This window comes from Carlito syrichta, unplaced genomic scaffold, assembly GCF_000164805.1.
Source record: "Carlito syrichta isolate Samal-C Ts95f unplaced genomic scaffold, Tarsius_syrichta-2.0.1 Scaffold303307, whole genome shotgun sequence".
NCBI lineage: Eukaryota > Metazoa > Chordata > Mammalia > Primates > Tarsiidae > Carlito > Carlito syrichta.
The window spans coordinates 233,259-248,200 of NW_007247403.1; the positions used below are offsets into that span (position 1 = coordinate 233,259).

The 14,942-nt window shown below is 36.1% G+C and overlaps 1 protein-coding gene across 2 annotated transcripts in view; it reads right to left on the bottom strand.

Moving 5' to 3' along the window:
* The window catches only part of FMN1 (formin 1), a 403,234-nt gene that overhangs the window by 151,341 nt on the left and 236,951 nt on the right, over positions 1 to 14,942 (bottom strand). For both annotated transcript variants that reach the window (XM_008058355.1, XM_008058356.2), the window contains one exon: positions 9,295 to 9,382. In XM_008058355.1, coding sequence (XP_008056546.1) covers positions 9,295 to 9,382 — 88 coding nt within the window. The remainder of the gene's footprint in view (positions 1 to 9,294; positions 9,383 to 14,942) is intronic.

A 14,942-nucleotide genomic window follows, 5' to 3' on the forward strand; every position in this document is an offset into this window, starting at 1 on the left:
CCTTAAAATAAAAAATTTTTTAAAAACTGCAAGAGCTGAAAACCAGTTGAGGAGACTGAGAGGGGTATAGAACATGGGAGACAGGCCAGGAGAGGGGACTGTACAGACCTGCTCCCACCAAAGAGCTCTGTGACAAGTCTCTTCATAACAGTCATAGTTCTCTTATAACCTATGCTTTGCTTTTCCCCTACTGGCCATTATGTTCCACCTCCAACCGGCACCAGGCAGACATAGATGGGCACAAAGTCTTGCTCTTTGCAAGTATCCAAATGAGATACTTAAGGGCACCAATTAGGAAGCAGCTTAAAGGAACCTCTGTTCACTTCTCCACAGGGTGGGGACAGTAGACAGACTTTACTGGAGATTAAGACTGATTAATTAATAGCTAGTATTTATTAGGAACTACCTGTTTGTCAGGCATTGTTCTAAGAATTTTGCATTTATCCATATGAGGTTTACATTTACTTCATCTGCTGCTGTTGTCCCATTTTATGGATGATGAAAACTAAAGCACAGAGTCACACAGCTTGATTTCCCAAGTTTGATTCCACAATCATGCCAACTATCCTTCAAGGCAATGAGAATCTACGAGACCAAGACTGTATTTCTTTCATTCTTCATAGGTGTCGACTATAAATAATTACTTCACCCAAAATCTTTAATACCACGAAAAAAAAAGAAAAAAAAAAAATCAATGAATCAACCAATGAACAATGAACCAACTACCCTCAAAGTCACAAAAAAACCCTGGAACTCTAAAAGGCATCACATGCTTTTTACATTAATTGGCAGTCTCTGAGTGGGAACCACATAGAGCCCATGAGTAGAATAAGTGTAAGAATAAAAATTATTATACTTGAGTATAAATTTTATGTTCTTATTATATACATCTATAGTTCCACCATTATTTAATTAATGCTAATACTTAGTTCAATATGCTATTTCAATATATAATACAATGATCAAACTTCAATCTTTGTTATAAACTTTTCCATTATTAAAAAATAATCAGTATTGCAGCTGAGTCATAGCAGAGTTTCTAAAAAACGGGAAACCTAGAACTTTAAAATGCCTTAATTAAAAAGAAAACAAAACCTACAGTAACAAAAAGTCTAATTTTTTGATAATACAGCAATAACTGCAGTTTTATACCATATGCCAAAACTGACTTAAAAGGGAAGCTAAGGCACACACACACACAAAGTGAAGAGACACAAATAAAAGCTGTTTTCAAACACAAAGAATAAGAAATATCAAAGGAATATAGTTTATAATATTACCCTACATTTATTGCTAAATGCCTGCTAGTGTGGCATCTTAATTTAGGCTTTGACAGAATAAGAGGCAAGTGTAAAAGGCATAGTGAACAGGAGTTGCCTGGGAGGTGGAAGAAATGACACTCACAAAAGGGACACTTATCTCATCTATTCTGAAACCTCAAAATCACTCAATCTTATAAAGCAAAAATTTCAATTCTCACTTAAATCCAGGCATGTACTAAGCCTGAAGGTGCCCAAAGGTGCCATTTTATAGGTACAATTAAAATTGTCCATGGTTCAAACCTCAAAGAAGGGCACAGTGCATAGAATTCACAAAACATTCCCCCTATTCTCCAGAGGGCAGTGGAATGAGAAACAGTTTGGGTTAAGCTGCTTCTGTTCTTCCATTAGTTCTGGTTATTTTAAGCCAAAATTGCATTCCAGGCAGATTGGATGGGCCCTGCCAAATGCCTGAAGGTAAGTACAAAGAAATGCCACACTGCTTTCTGGACTCAGCTCTGTGAGTGAAGAAGGAATGTAGAGTCATTTAGAAAGAGGTGGGTGGGGACCCAGCTGCTCAGGTGTTTTAGACTCAGTAAGAGGAAGAGAAATGTGGAAAATGAAAGAGAAACATTAGTGTTACTATTTATATTTATTTTATCTAAAAATACTTACAAATTGAGCTCCACTATTATTTAACAAGTTGATTTACACCACCCATTCGTTTAGTCCATATGTTGGCAGATCAGGGTCATACGTCATTTTTGGTGGGTAAACTCTTTCAGACATGACATCCTTACTTATTCCTTTGCTTTCAACATATTGGGATTTTGGGGGGCTCAATTTAATAAAGTTTTCTGATTCTAAAATTGCGTTTTAACTAAGCTAAACTTCACAAAATAAACAAGTTGTCTTTTAAAGATTCCTGCAGAAAAACCCCAGGTTGAACATAATCTGTCAACAATAAGAAAATGGCAGAGCAGACACTTTGAGGGCTGGTACAAGCTCTCCATCAATCATGGAAAAAGGTAAAAACAAGGACAGTCAAATCAGATCTGCCAAGAAATTGACTTTTATAAGAGTAATGGGATGATTTATCAAGACTATTCTAAATATGGGTTTAAAGTCACTACTGATAGTAACGAGCCTCACCCTAACTATATATTGAGCCTTGAGATATCTGGCTAAGAAGAACCCAAAGTCATCAAAATTGGCAAGACATTTAATATATTACTCTTATTTTAATGTATATTTTTGCATATATTTTATAATGTACATATTACTTCTGTCATACAATTTGAGAACATAGATGTTTTACACCTTGAAAAGCATGTTCTAAAACTTTTTACTGGTAGAAGCGCACAATAAAAAATTCTGAAAACCAAATGCCTTTTGAGTAGAGCCTTTCCCATAGTAGACTGATATTATTCCTTAGGAAAGTCCTAGATAATCTACGGTGAATTGCAGATGCCTGATCAATGTCATTTTTTAAGACAACTTGCATAAACTTTGACAGAGATTTCTAGAAATTATTAAGGCAAAAGGAAGCAAGAACCAGTGAGCATTTTCAGATCTGGGTTTTAGACTGAGCATATGACTAACTGGTATTCATTTCTCACATTCTGAATTGAGATTGCTCAACAGAAAGTCTATGTGGCAGCTGAACTTTCAAACTGAGATTTAGTAGGAACTAAAATAAAAGATGCTTTATCTTGATGCTGGATTAAATATTATAAATATAAATTGTGAGTTTATGGGAAATTCCAAACGAGTGCTGGAAGGTTTCTGGCACCTAGTGTGTTGCAATTTATATGGAGGTTTATATCAAGAAGAGTCAAGAGCAATTTTACATTTCCTCTGGGAAAAGAATAAGAGGAAATCACTAACATAGAATGAAAACACTAATTTGCAATCATATAGACAGTCACTGTGTTCAAGGATGACAAATGTTTTAAAATATACGCCATTCTATCTACCAGAAGGAAAACTAACAGTAAGTAAATCACTTATTCCAAGTATCTCCTGGACCAAATGCAAGCACTGTGAATATTATGGTCAGTCTCCTAAAACCATTCTTCTTCCATAACCAAGGTCTTTCCTTCAGTGATTCAATGTTTTGAACTTCAGGCAGTGTACACATTTGGCTTTCTCCTCCAAGATATCAAACACTTTCTTGTGGAGAAAACAGATAAAGGTTACTTTTAGTGAGTATATTTATCTCTAACCCAAGCCCTATCACTTACAAACAGTCTAGAGTTTTAAGATCTTTTGAACACTTGAGCTGATGTCTCCAGTCATCTCACACTCAGAATCATCCAAACCAGAATTCACCTTTTGTGCTTCAACTCCTGCTTTTGCTCTTATATTTCCAGTTTCTGTTTTTTTTGACACCAGTATACACATTCCTGCAGAAGTCAGAATTTTAAGGTACAGCCAAAATGTCTTCCCCATCACTCCTTGCAACTGAGGTGACTGACTAGCAATTCTCTCCCCAAATATCCTTTGCACATGGTCTCTTCTCCTACCTTTCTATAGACACACCTCAGATCTGACCTTCATCATTTATCATCTAAACAAGTACAATCCCTTTCTAGTAGATGAATCTACCTTCAGTCCTATTTTTGTTTATTCATTCAACAGGCACTTGATGATCATCAACTGGGTGCCAGCCACAAGTACAAAGTACTGGGGTCATATCAGTGAGCTATCTCCCTTCTGGAGCTTATATTCTGGTGGTAGATGTAACTGAAAACATAAATAGATGAACAAATACAATATTAACTGCTGTGGAAGAAATCAGAGAATTAACTTAGGATGACTTGGGAGGGAGGATCTAGGAGGGTGTCCTTGATGTGACATTTAAGATGACACCTAGTGTAAAGAAAAAGAGCTAGCTACATAAAGAGTGGATGGAAAAGCATTTCAAACAGAGGGAATGTGCTGTGCTATTCATTCAACATGCTGTGCATGCAAAGGCAAAGAAGAAGGAAAGAACGTGGCTTTTTTGAGGAATCAAGACCATTGTGGCTGGCTAGAGTGCAGTGACAAGAAAGTGAGTGGAGCTGAGTGGAGACATCCATGTATGGCCAAAGCACACAAGGCCTGCGAGGCCAGCCTCCCACACAACAGTCTGAGAGGTACTGCTGAACTCAAAAGCAGATCACAGCACTGTGCCGCTTAAGTTTCTTCTCCCCATTCCTGGTGCAATAACCTACACTTTTCTTGTGATGATATTCAGAGGCCTTCTTGGTCTAGATGCTGCTTGTGTTTCAAGCCTTGTACCTTGAATCAATCCACATTCCCGTGCAATCTATATGCTCTATTTGTGTCTCCTTTTCACGTGTCCTGTTTCATGCTTTTTCCTCAATTGGAAAAGCTGCTTCTCTGTGCGAAGACCTCTATTCTGTCCTCTCAGACTCACCATACATTTTACAGGAAGAAACAAGATGTGCTCTCTGTTATTTCATAGCCATCTGTAACATAATCTTGAATTATTTTACACTGTCCTGGGAGTTCCTAAGGATGTTAGAGTCTGATCTTATGTGTTGTTGTAGTCATGGTGCCTGATACAAAGCTGATATTTAATACATGTTTATGGAAGGCAGGAAGGAAGGCAGTTAGTTTTGTCCAAATTCACTGGAATGGAACACATGACATTCTGGTTCTATCTAGTTAATATTTAGTCTACATATTTAAAATTAAACTAAATTCAACAAACATTTGAATATATGACTGTTTATATGTGATAGATTAGCCTAATTAGTTGTAAACGATGATTATCACAAAATTTCTTGTAAAGAAATGCATAATGGAATGAATACCAGTTATGCTACCTATTACTTGTAAGACCTTAGGGTATAGAGCACCAAAATTCCACTTCCTGAATGTAGAGTATAGGCTATGCCTAGTAGACCACAGAGAAGTGCTCCCCTTATTCCTTATGGGAAAATAAGGCCTGCTCTTTAAGAGTTGGACCAGTAAAAGCCAGATTATTCATTTGTTGGAGGTAATTCCAGAGCGAAAACCCCAAAACTGTTACCAAAGTGACAAAGCTATAATCTCAGCAAGGTAAGATTGAAATGTCATTGCCGTTTAGAAAAATAGAATATTTGAAGCTCTCCAGAATGCCCAGAGATACTTCTATTCCTATCAACAGAATGGTACACCTTCCAAGAATCAGGTCCTATATTTTGTTTCCAAACCTGTTTATGTCTGTTTCTTTGCATTCATTCCTTCACCTATCTCATCAATCTCTTTGTTCATTCATTCCAACAAGTATTTATTATGTGCTCTGGGACAGTGATGCAAATGACATTTTAGTGAGGAAAATGGCACACAAAATATATAAATATAATGCCAGGTAGAGACAAATGATATGGAGAAAACAACAGACAACAGACAAATGATATGGAGAAAACAGATACGATAAATTTTTTAGTTATGAGAAAGAAATATTCTTCTCTCTAAGTGAATATACTAGATTTCTGGTTTATACATCAGTTTCCCATGAGTTTGAAAAGTGTAAGTTAATGCCTCTGGTCTTTTGTGTACTGCTAAAGATGAATATATAACCAGAAGGCTGAAGAACAGCCTCTGAGTTGTGGTCATTTTACCAGGGTTGATCTGCTGTGAGACTCTGCCTGGCTGCCAGTGGGCCTTCTCCAATCATATTTGACTGCGGCCCTCCTCACATTAAAATAAACCTTTTTAGGCCAACATCAGCACAGGGAGTCCTTTCACCAGGGTGACAACACAAGGCAAGTAGATTCCAGACTCGGAATATAACTGACACAGCCTGGGCTCCTAATGACCTTCAGATGCCAGTGTCAGTCAATGACTCTAAAAAAAAAAAATTAACCTCTGGTTATAATGCCATATTCATCTGGAGTGCATTACTAAATGAAGAAATGGAATGGAGATGATTTTTTAGAACTTTGGAGCCAACTCTGTGGTAGATCACATAGGTGCTGAGGAAGGAGGAAGAAGTAAAACAGTGCCCACAACACCTAGAAGGGTGTGATGTCACAAATGACATTTCCAATGCTGAAATGAAAGTTCACTTCTGCTTCATGTAAGCATTTTCTTGTCCAGGGTAAAATACTGGAAAAGATCTAGATGAACCAATCTCTTCTTTACCTCACTATAAACACACAATCCAACAAGGCTGGAATGCCATAGGAAGACGGTTTATAAGCACTGAATTAGTAACTAGATTATGACATGGCTGGAATGACTCATCCATGTGGCAATCAGACATGCTTAAAACAAACTGAATAAAGTCTAAGGTGATGTGACATTGTGAAAACTCACACAGAAGGTGTCATACGTTGTAGTAATAAAATCAAGCACACTGGAGAGGCTCATGGAGATTATTGTTGTTTGGGACAAGACTCTTCTACTATACCTGAAGAATACCTATCTAACTGCCTCAAGAAATGTTAGTCCCTTACCAAAAATTTATAAACTCCCCTGCAAAGATTTGGTTTGCTTTTCCTTTTTTTGCCCAAGTATCACATTCTCCTGATATGAATTTATCAGAAATGTAATTCTTCCAAACTTTACAGTCTCCACTGAAGAATCCTATTCTGTACATATGCACAATAGAATAGTACACAGTCATAAAGAAGAACAAAATTAAGAACTTCGCAGCAACTTACATGGACTTAGAGTCTATAATACTGAGTGATCTATCACAGAAACAAAGAACTGAGTACCGCATGTTCTCACATGTGAGCAGACCCTGAACAATTATCATAATACTATAAGAAAGGAATTGGCAGTAGTGGGAAACTGCCGGGGGAGGGGGGCACACATAATTAAGGGTACCTGACTTCAAACCAGGTGAAGTGGAGAACAAAGTAAGGCCCAAACTTTACCTACACAATGACCATTTGTATACCTAACCCTGAATTGTACTCCACATCTTAAAAAAAAAAAAAGAATTCTGTTCCAACTTCAATGACAGGTGTTAACCACCTGCTGCCTCAAACGCAAATCAACTACTGCAGCATTTTCTGAGGTTTAATATTCATACTTAGGTATTAGGTTCTGCTATTGAGATTAGATTTTGTTTGTTTGTTTGTTTTTGAGTTGGAGTTTCACTCTGTCGCTCAGACTGGAGTGCAGTAGCTGCTCCCGGCCACCGCAGCCTCGACCTGCTGGGCTCCGGCGATCCTTCCGCCTCAGCCTTCCGAGAAGCTGGAATTACAGGCATGCGCTACCACGTCCAGCTGATTTTTTTGATTTATTGTAGAGATGAGGTCTCGCTGCCCAGGCGGGTCTCGAACCCGCGGGCTCAGGCAATCCACTCACCTCAGCCTCTCAAAGGCGCGGGATTACCGGCTGAGCCACCGAGCCCGGCTGAGCTTAGATATTTTTTTTTAAAGTTATTCAAATGCTCTGTGACTCTCTATAATTTAATTTAGGATATTTTTAGTTTTTTGTTGATTTAAAAAATAGATTTAGGATTATAAGTGCAGATTTCTTATGTGTATGTACTGCACATGGTGAAATCTGGGCTTCTCAAGTACCTATCATGTGAACAGTGAACACTGTACCCAGCAGGTAATTTTTCAACTCTCACCCTCTCCCACCCTCTCTCCCACCTTGTGTATTTTCCAGTGCCTATTATTTTACTCTATATGTTCATGTGTACCCATTGTTTTGTCAAAATTTCAACTTTTGCAACACAGCAAAAGTTTAAGTTTCTAACAGAGCTCCTTTGAAAAGAAAAGTAGCATTTGAAAGTATCTTAAATGTCTTGCAGGTCTGGACCTATAGATCATCTACTAAATAGCAATCAAGTAATTGAGCAACATGAACTAAAATATAAGGGGCAGTATGGTTTCAGAGAGTTTCCACTGTTAAACCCATGCTAAATCTCCTGAAACCATCTGAGAGATTGTATTACCACTCAGAAAATATTGTAAGTGACATATCAAAATAAAGATTTACATTTAATTGATTACTGAGAAAGGAGAGTATTGTTTTCATGCAAGACACAGATTCCAAAAAGGTATGATGGCTTTTGGTCCACTTTTCTAGAGATCAAGAAAAATATATACATAAAAATTTTCTTCGCTTTAAATGCCTTTTATTTAAAATTGAGCCAAAGATAAGCAAGTAGACATAATGTCATTTGGAAAAAATTTTAAAAAGAAAGGATTAAGAAACAATGACATAAAAATGATTGACGAAGGAAAGTGTTTCTCTACAGAAGTATTCCAGTTAGTGAAGAAGAAATAATAGAATTAGTACATCATTATTTTGCAAACTTCTAATAAAGTAAGAAATCTAGGCAAAGATCATCAGTGCCCACTAATACAGACAACCAGATGCTTTGTACTTATCGATAGAATATACAATAGCATCTATGAGGTATACTTCTACCACTAAGACTAAGTCGCTAGATCAAACGAACAGTTTTTAGACAACAGGGGACAGAGGAACATGATAAATAAACCAGGCAACACAACCAGCAAACTCTAATATGTGGGAAACTCTATGGGACAAATGACCTGGTTTGTTCAACAAATAAATTACAAAGGAGAAAAAAAATAGAAAATAGAAACCTCTACATTAAAAGAAACCTGAGAGACACATCAAAGGCAATGCATGAAATTTATTTTGATTCTCATTCAAACAAACTGTAAAAAACAGATGAATCAATGAGTATACAGACAACCAGGGAAATTAGAACTATCTATGTGATGATACTGAGAAACTATTGTTAAAGTTTTTAAATGCATGATAAAGGCACTGGAGTTTGTTAGAAAAAGTATCCTTCTTATCTTTTAGCAATAGTACTAATATTTTTAACAGATGACTTGTGAATCATCTGAGATTTGCTTCATAATAATCAAATTGGTGGAAAGACGATGCTTTAGATGAAACAAGATGAGTTGGTGGTTTTGTAGGTGGGTATTGGGCAATGAGACTCATGATAGCATTCTAATTTTGTATGTGTTTAAAACTTTTCACAATAAAATGTTTTTAAAAAATAAACAGTTATAAAAGAGTAAAAGAAAAGACTTACCCTGCTGGATATCCTTCATTTCTAAATGTAAACTGGATATCAAGATTCCCACAGTTTGAGATCGTTTTCCATCCAATAACTTGATGATCTGGGGAGAGGGGGGATAGAAACTCAAATGATCATGTATTTTTTCAGAAATCATACCCATTAGATACACTGATTGATGAACTAAATTGATGCTACAGGTACTCTTCATAATTGGAAAATAACCTATCCATAATTAGAGATATTTTACAAAATAATCAGCACATAAAATTTCATTGACTTAGTACAAACACTAGAATCTTTATATTCTATTGATCTTTTTCTATAAATACATTTTTTTTTTTTTGAGTTGGAGTCTCACTCTGTCACCCAGGCTGGAGTGCAGTGACACACTCACAGTCACCCCAGCATCAATCTGTTGGGCTCTGGCGATCCTTCCACTTCAGCCTTCCAAGTAGTCATAACTACAGGTGCACACTACCATGCCTGGTTAATTTTTTTTTTTTTAATTATAGAGACGAGGTCTTGCCAAGTTGCCCGGCCTGGTCTCGAACCCACGGGCTCAGGCAGTCCACTCGCCTTGGCTTCCCAAAGTGCTGGGATTATAGGATAAGCCTCCGAGCCTGGCCTAAATACATCTTAATTAAGTTGTAAGAGCAATGTGATGTGCAATGTTATATTCAACCTTTTCTCTTATTATCAGAATACTTTCATGTTGCTACTGAAGTCACTTCATAGCCTCCTATCTTTTTAAGTAACAGTATAAATGTTTTTAGTGCACTTTGCTAGGTAAAATACGAACTAAATAGCCATGCTTCCCATCCCATCTAGGTACTTACAGACTTGCCAAAATATAATGAAGATAAGACTAAGCAGTAACAAAGACCTACATTTATATTATTACTACATTAGCTGAAGTGCTTGCTCATTGAACAATAAGGGATAACAAGTTTGTTCCAATCAATTCTATCTAACATTAGGCTGGGTGTGGTAGCTCACTCCTGTAATCCGAGCACTTTGGGAGGCTGAGATGGGAGGATTGCTTGAGCACAGGAGTTCAAGACCAACCTGGGCAACATAGAAAGACCTGTCTCTAATATATATATAAAAGATTGTCTAACAGTCTAATTGTCTAAATATCTATTAATTGATCCTGAATCAATTATTGGCAGTCCTTTTTTCCCTTTCTCATTGAGAATGACTACTATCATATAACATTGGGACCTAAAATATAGAAAACACTAAGCTTTAATCAAGATATAAGAAAAATCTGATATTTCAGTTAAATGTGTATAATCATTTCAATATTTGCCTCAGAGAAAGATTCTCAGGGGATACAGAACTTCAGGAGTTTTAAAGAGAAACAGAGAAGATATTTAGTACTTTTTATAGGAAAGCAAAAGCAAAAAAAAGAAGATTAAGCACCATTAAATACCTTCTTTAAAAACAAAGTTTCTGGCTTTTTTCTTTTAAGATAGAAAATCCAAATTTAAAGTCAAATGCTTTGTTTTTTCTTTTTGAGTTGGAATCTCACTCCATTGCCTAGGCTGGATGGAGTACAGTGGCATACTCATAGCCACCCCAGCGTCGACCTGCTGGGCTCCTGAGATCCTTCCGCCTCAGCCTTCCAAGGAGCCAGAACTACAGGCACGTGTTACCATGCCCAGCTAATTTTTGATTTATTGTAGGGACGATATCTCGCCAAGTTGCCCGGACTGGTCTCGAATCCACGGGCTCAAGCAGTCCACTCGCCTTGGCCTCCCAAAGTGCTGGGATTACATGCTGAGTCCACTGAGCCCGGCCTCAAATGATTTTTAAAAGTCCAATACAAAATAAAGAAAATCCAAATTAGGTTTATGTAAATATTTGGACTTGCATGAATGCATTCATTCAAAAAATATTTGCTGTATATCTATTACATGCCTGACACTGCTTTGGACTCCAGGGACACAGAGGTGTCTGAGACAGATCAAGTCCTAAGACGTTTGTAGCTTAGTGGTTTTTTCTTTTTTAATCAATGTGGTAAAATCAATATGGAGTCAAAAAGGCAAATAAAATCATCATCTAAACTAACTGGAGAGCAAATTCAAAAGAAGAATACTTTGAGAACTGACTAGATTTATTCTTAAGTGTTCAGGATAGTGAATGATATAACTACAGCTATGAAATACACATTGATATCAAGGAGACAGACACGGGTATCAAGTTTATGACAAGATCATAACTGGGTTGCTTTGGGAAGCATGGACATTTTGATGACCTTAGGTTTTCAACTCATAAACATGATATGTCTTTACATTTATCTGTGTCTTTTTCAATTTCTTTCAGCAGCGTTTTATAGTTTATAGAGTATGTCTTTCACCTCTTTTAAGTTAATTTCTAAGTATTTTATTCTTTTTGATGCTATTTTAAATGGAATTGTTTTATTTCCTTTCCAGATTGTTCATTTTGTGTGTAGGCAAACACTACTGATTTTTGTATGTTGATTTTAAAACTGGCAAGTTTGCTGAATGTTTTATTAGTTCTAACAGTTTGTATGTGTGAATGTATGTGTGTGGGTGTGCATGTGTGTGTATATGTGTAATCCTTCGGGTTTTCTACATATAAGATCATGTTATCTGCAGACAGATCTTACAATTTCTTTTCCAATTGTAATGCTTTCATTTATCTTTCTCTTCTAATAGCTCTAGCTAAGACTTCCAGTACCATGTTAAACAAAGGTAGTAAGAGTGGGTAACCTCGCCTTTTTCCTGATCTTAGTGAAAACACTTTGAATTGTCTACTTTTGAGTATGTTAGCTTTGAGCTTTGTTTTCTGTTTTGTAGCCCTCTTTGTCCCTCTTTTCCTCTACTGCTGTCTTCCTTTGTATATTGTTCATGTCTTGCAGTGATGTGCTTTGATTCCTTTCTCATTTTTTGTACATATATTCTATAGGACTTTTCTTTGGATCAACAATACTGATAAACACTTAGCTAAACTAAGAAAAAATCAAGAGACAGGGGTTACCATGTCTTTTATCTGGTATTTATTTCCCTCTATTTCTTCTATAGAATATTTCCTTCTTTAGGTAATTTTTTTCTATTCCTGGTTTTATGAGTGTTTTTAATAATAAAATGAGGTTGAATTTTCTCAAATGCTTTTTCTGCAACCATTGAAATGATACTATGATTTCTAAAAATCCTTTGTTCTTGATCTTTGCATCCCAGAAATAAATTCCAGTTGGTCATGGTGTATGATCCTTTCAACGTGCTGTTAAATCAGCTTTGCCAGTGTTTTCTTGAGGATTTTTATATCCATGTTCATCAGGGATAATGGCCTACAGTTTTCTTTTCTTGTAATGCCTATGGCTTTGGTATCAGAGTGATGTTGGCATCATAAAATAAATTTGGAAGTATTCCCTCTTCTTCAATTTTTTGGAAGAGCTTGAGAAACATTGGTATTAATTCTTCTTTTAAATGTTTGATAGAATTCTCCACTTATGCCATTTTATCCTGGGTTTCTCTCTGTTGGGAGGTTTTTGATTACGGATTCTATCTCCTTATTAGTTATAGGTCAATTCACATTTTTCATTTCTTCATGATTCAGTCTTGGTAGGTTTTACATTTCTAGGAATTAACCCATTTCCTTTAGGTTATTCAAGTTTTTTGCATGTAATTGTTCATAATGGGCTCTTATGATCCTCCATTTCTGTGACATCAGTTGTAATATCTTGTCTTTCATTTCTAATTTTGTTTACTTGTGTCTTCTTTTTTCTTCGTTTAGCTAAAGTTTTGTTGATTTTTTTGATCTTTTAGAAATTTTACTGATCTTTTACTATTGTTTTTCTATTCTCTATTTTGTTTATTTCTGCTCTATTCCTTATTATTTCATCCCTTCTGCTAACTTTGGGCTTGATTTCTTCTTTTTTTTTTTAGTTCCTGAGGTATAGAGTTAAGTTGTTTATTTGAGATATTCTTTTTTAATGTAGGTATTCACTGCTGTAAACTTCATCTTAGTACTATTTTTGCTGCATCCTGTAAGTTTCGGTATGCTGCAGTTTTGTTTGTTTATTTTCTCAAGATATTTCCAAATTTTCCTTTGGCGTCTTCTTTAAACCATTGGTTGTTCAGGAGTATGTTGTTAATTTCAACATATTTGTGAATTTTCCAGTTTTCCTTCTGCTATTATTTCTTGTTTCACTCCATTATGATCAGAAAAGATACTTGGTATGATTTCAATTTTCCTTAGTTTGTTAAGACTTGTTTTCTGACCTGACATTTGATCTATCCTGGAGAATGTTCCATATGTACTTGAGAAGAATGTGTATTCTGTTTCTGTTGGTTTAATGTTCTGTATATATCTGTTATGCCCAGTCTATAAAATCACTCAAGTCCTCTGTTTACTTACTGTTCCTTTGCCCTACTGTTATACCAATTATTGAAAGTGGGATATTGATATCTCCTATCACTGTATTATTATTTTTCCCTTCAGTTGTCAAAGTCTGTTTCATATATTTGATTCAGATGCTAAGTGCATATATATTTCTAATTGTTATATCTTACTGGTGAATTGACCCTTTTATTATTACATAATGTCCTTCTGTGCCTTATATTATGTTATACACACATACACACACATATGTTTACTTAAAGTCTATGTTGCCTGATATAATTATGGCCCCCCTGTCTCTTGATTTTTTCTTAGTTTAGCTAAGTGTTTATCAGTATTGTTGATCCAAAACAAACAACTCTTAGAATATATTTTACCATCCTTTTTCATTTTCAGTCTGTGTGTCCTTAAATCTAAAGTGAGTTTCTTGTAGACAGCATATAGTTCCATCTTTATATTTTTTGTTTTTTGGGTTTTTTTTGAGTTGGAGTCTCACTCTGTCACCCAGACTGGAGTGCAGTGGCTGCTCCCGGCCACCGCAGCCTCGACCTGCTGGGCTCCGGCGATTCTTCCTCCTCAGCCTTCCAAGTAGCCAGAATTACAGGCATGTGCTGCCACGCCCGGCTGATTTTTTGATTTGTTGTAGAGATGAGATCTCACTGCCCAGGCGGGGTCTCAAACCCATGGGCTCAGGCAATCCACTCACCTCAGCCTCCCAAAGGCATGGGATTACAGGCTGAGCCACCGAGCCCGGATCCATCTTGTTTTTAAAATCCATTCAGCAATTTTACTTATATTTTTTGACTGAGATGTTTCATTCATTTAAAGTAACTGTTGATATGGAATGGCTTATTATTGCCAGATTCTAAATTTTTAAAATCTGTTTTATAGCTTTTTTTGGTCCCTCTTTTCCTCCTATGCTGTCCTCCTTTGTGTATTGTTCATTTCTTGCAGTGACATGCTTTGATTCCTTTCTCATTATTTTGTGTGTATCTTCTATAGGCATTTTCTTTGTGGTTACCATGGGACTTACATAAAGCACTTGATATTTATAATAATCTTTTTAAAGCCAATAACTTCAATCACAAAATTTTTCTCTTATTTCTCCACCCCCTACGCTTTATGTAATTAGTAAAACAAATTGCATTTTTAAATATTGTGTCTATAAAAATATTTCTGTAGTTATACTTATTTTGTATACTTGCCTGGTATAAATTCTATAACAGAGTTAAAAGTGATTTACTCATTGTCATTATAGTATCCTGTATTCACCCTTACCAGTAAGTTTTACAATT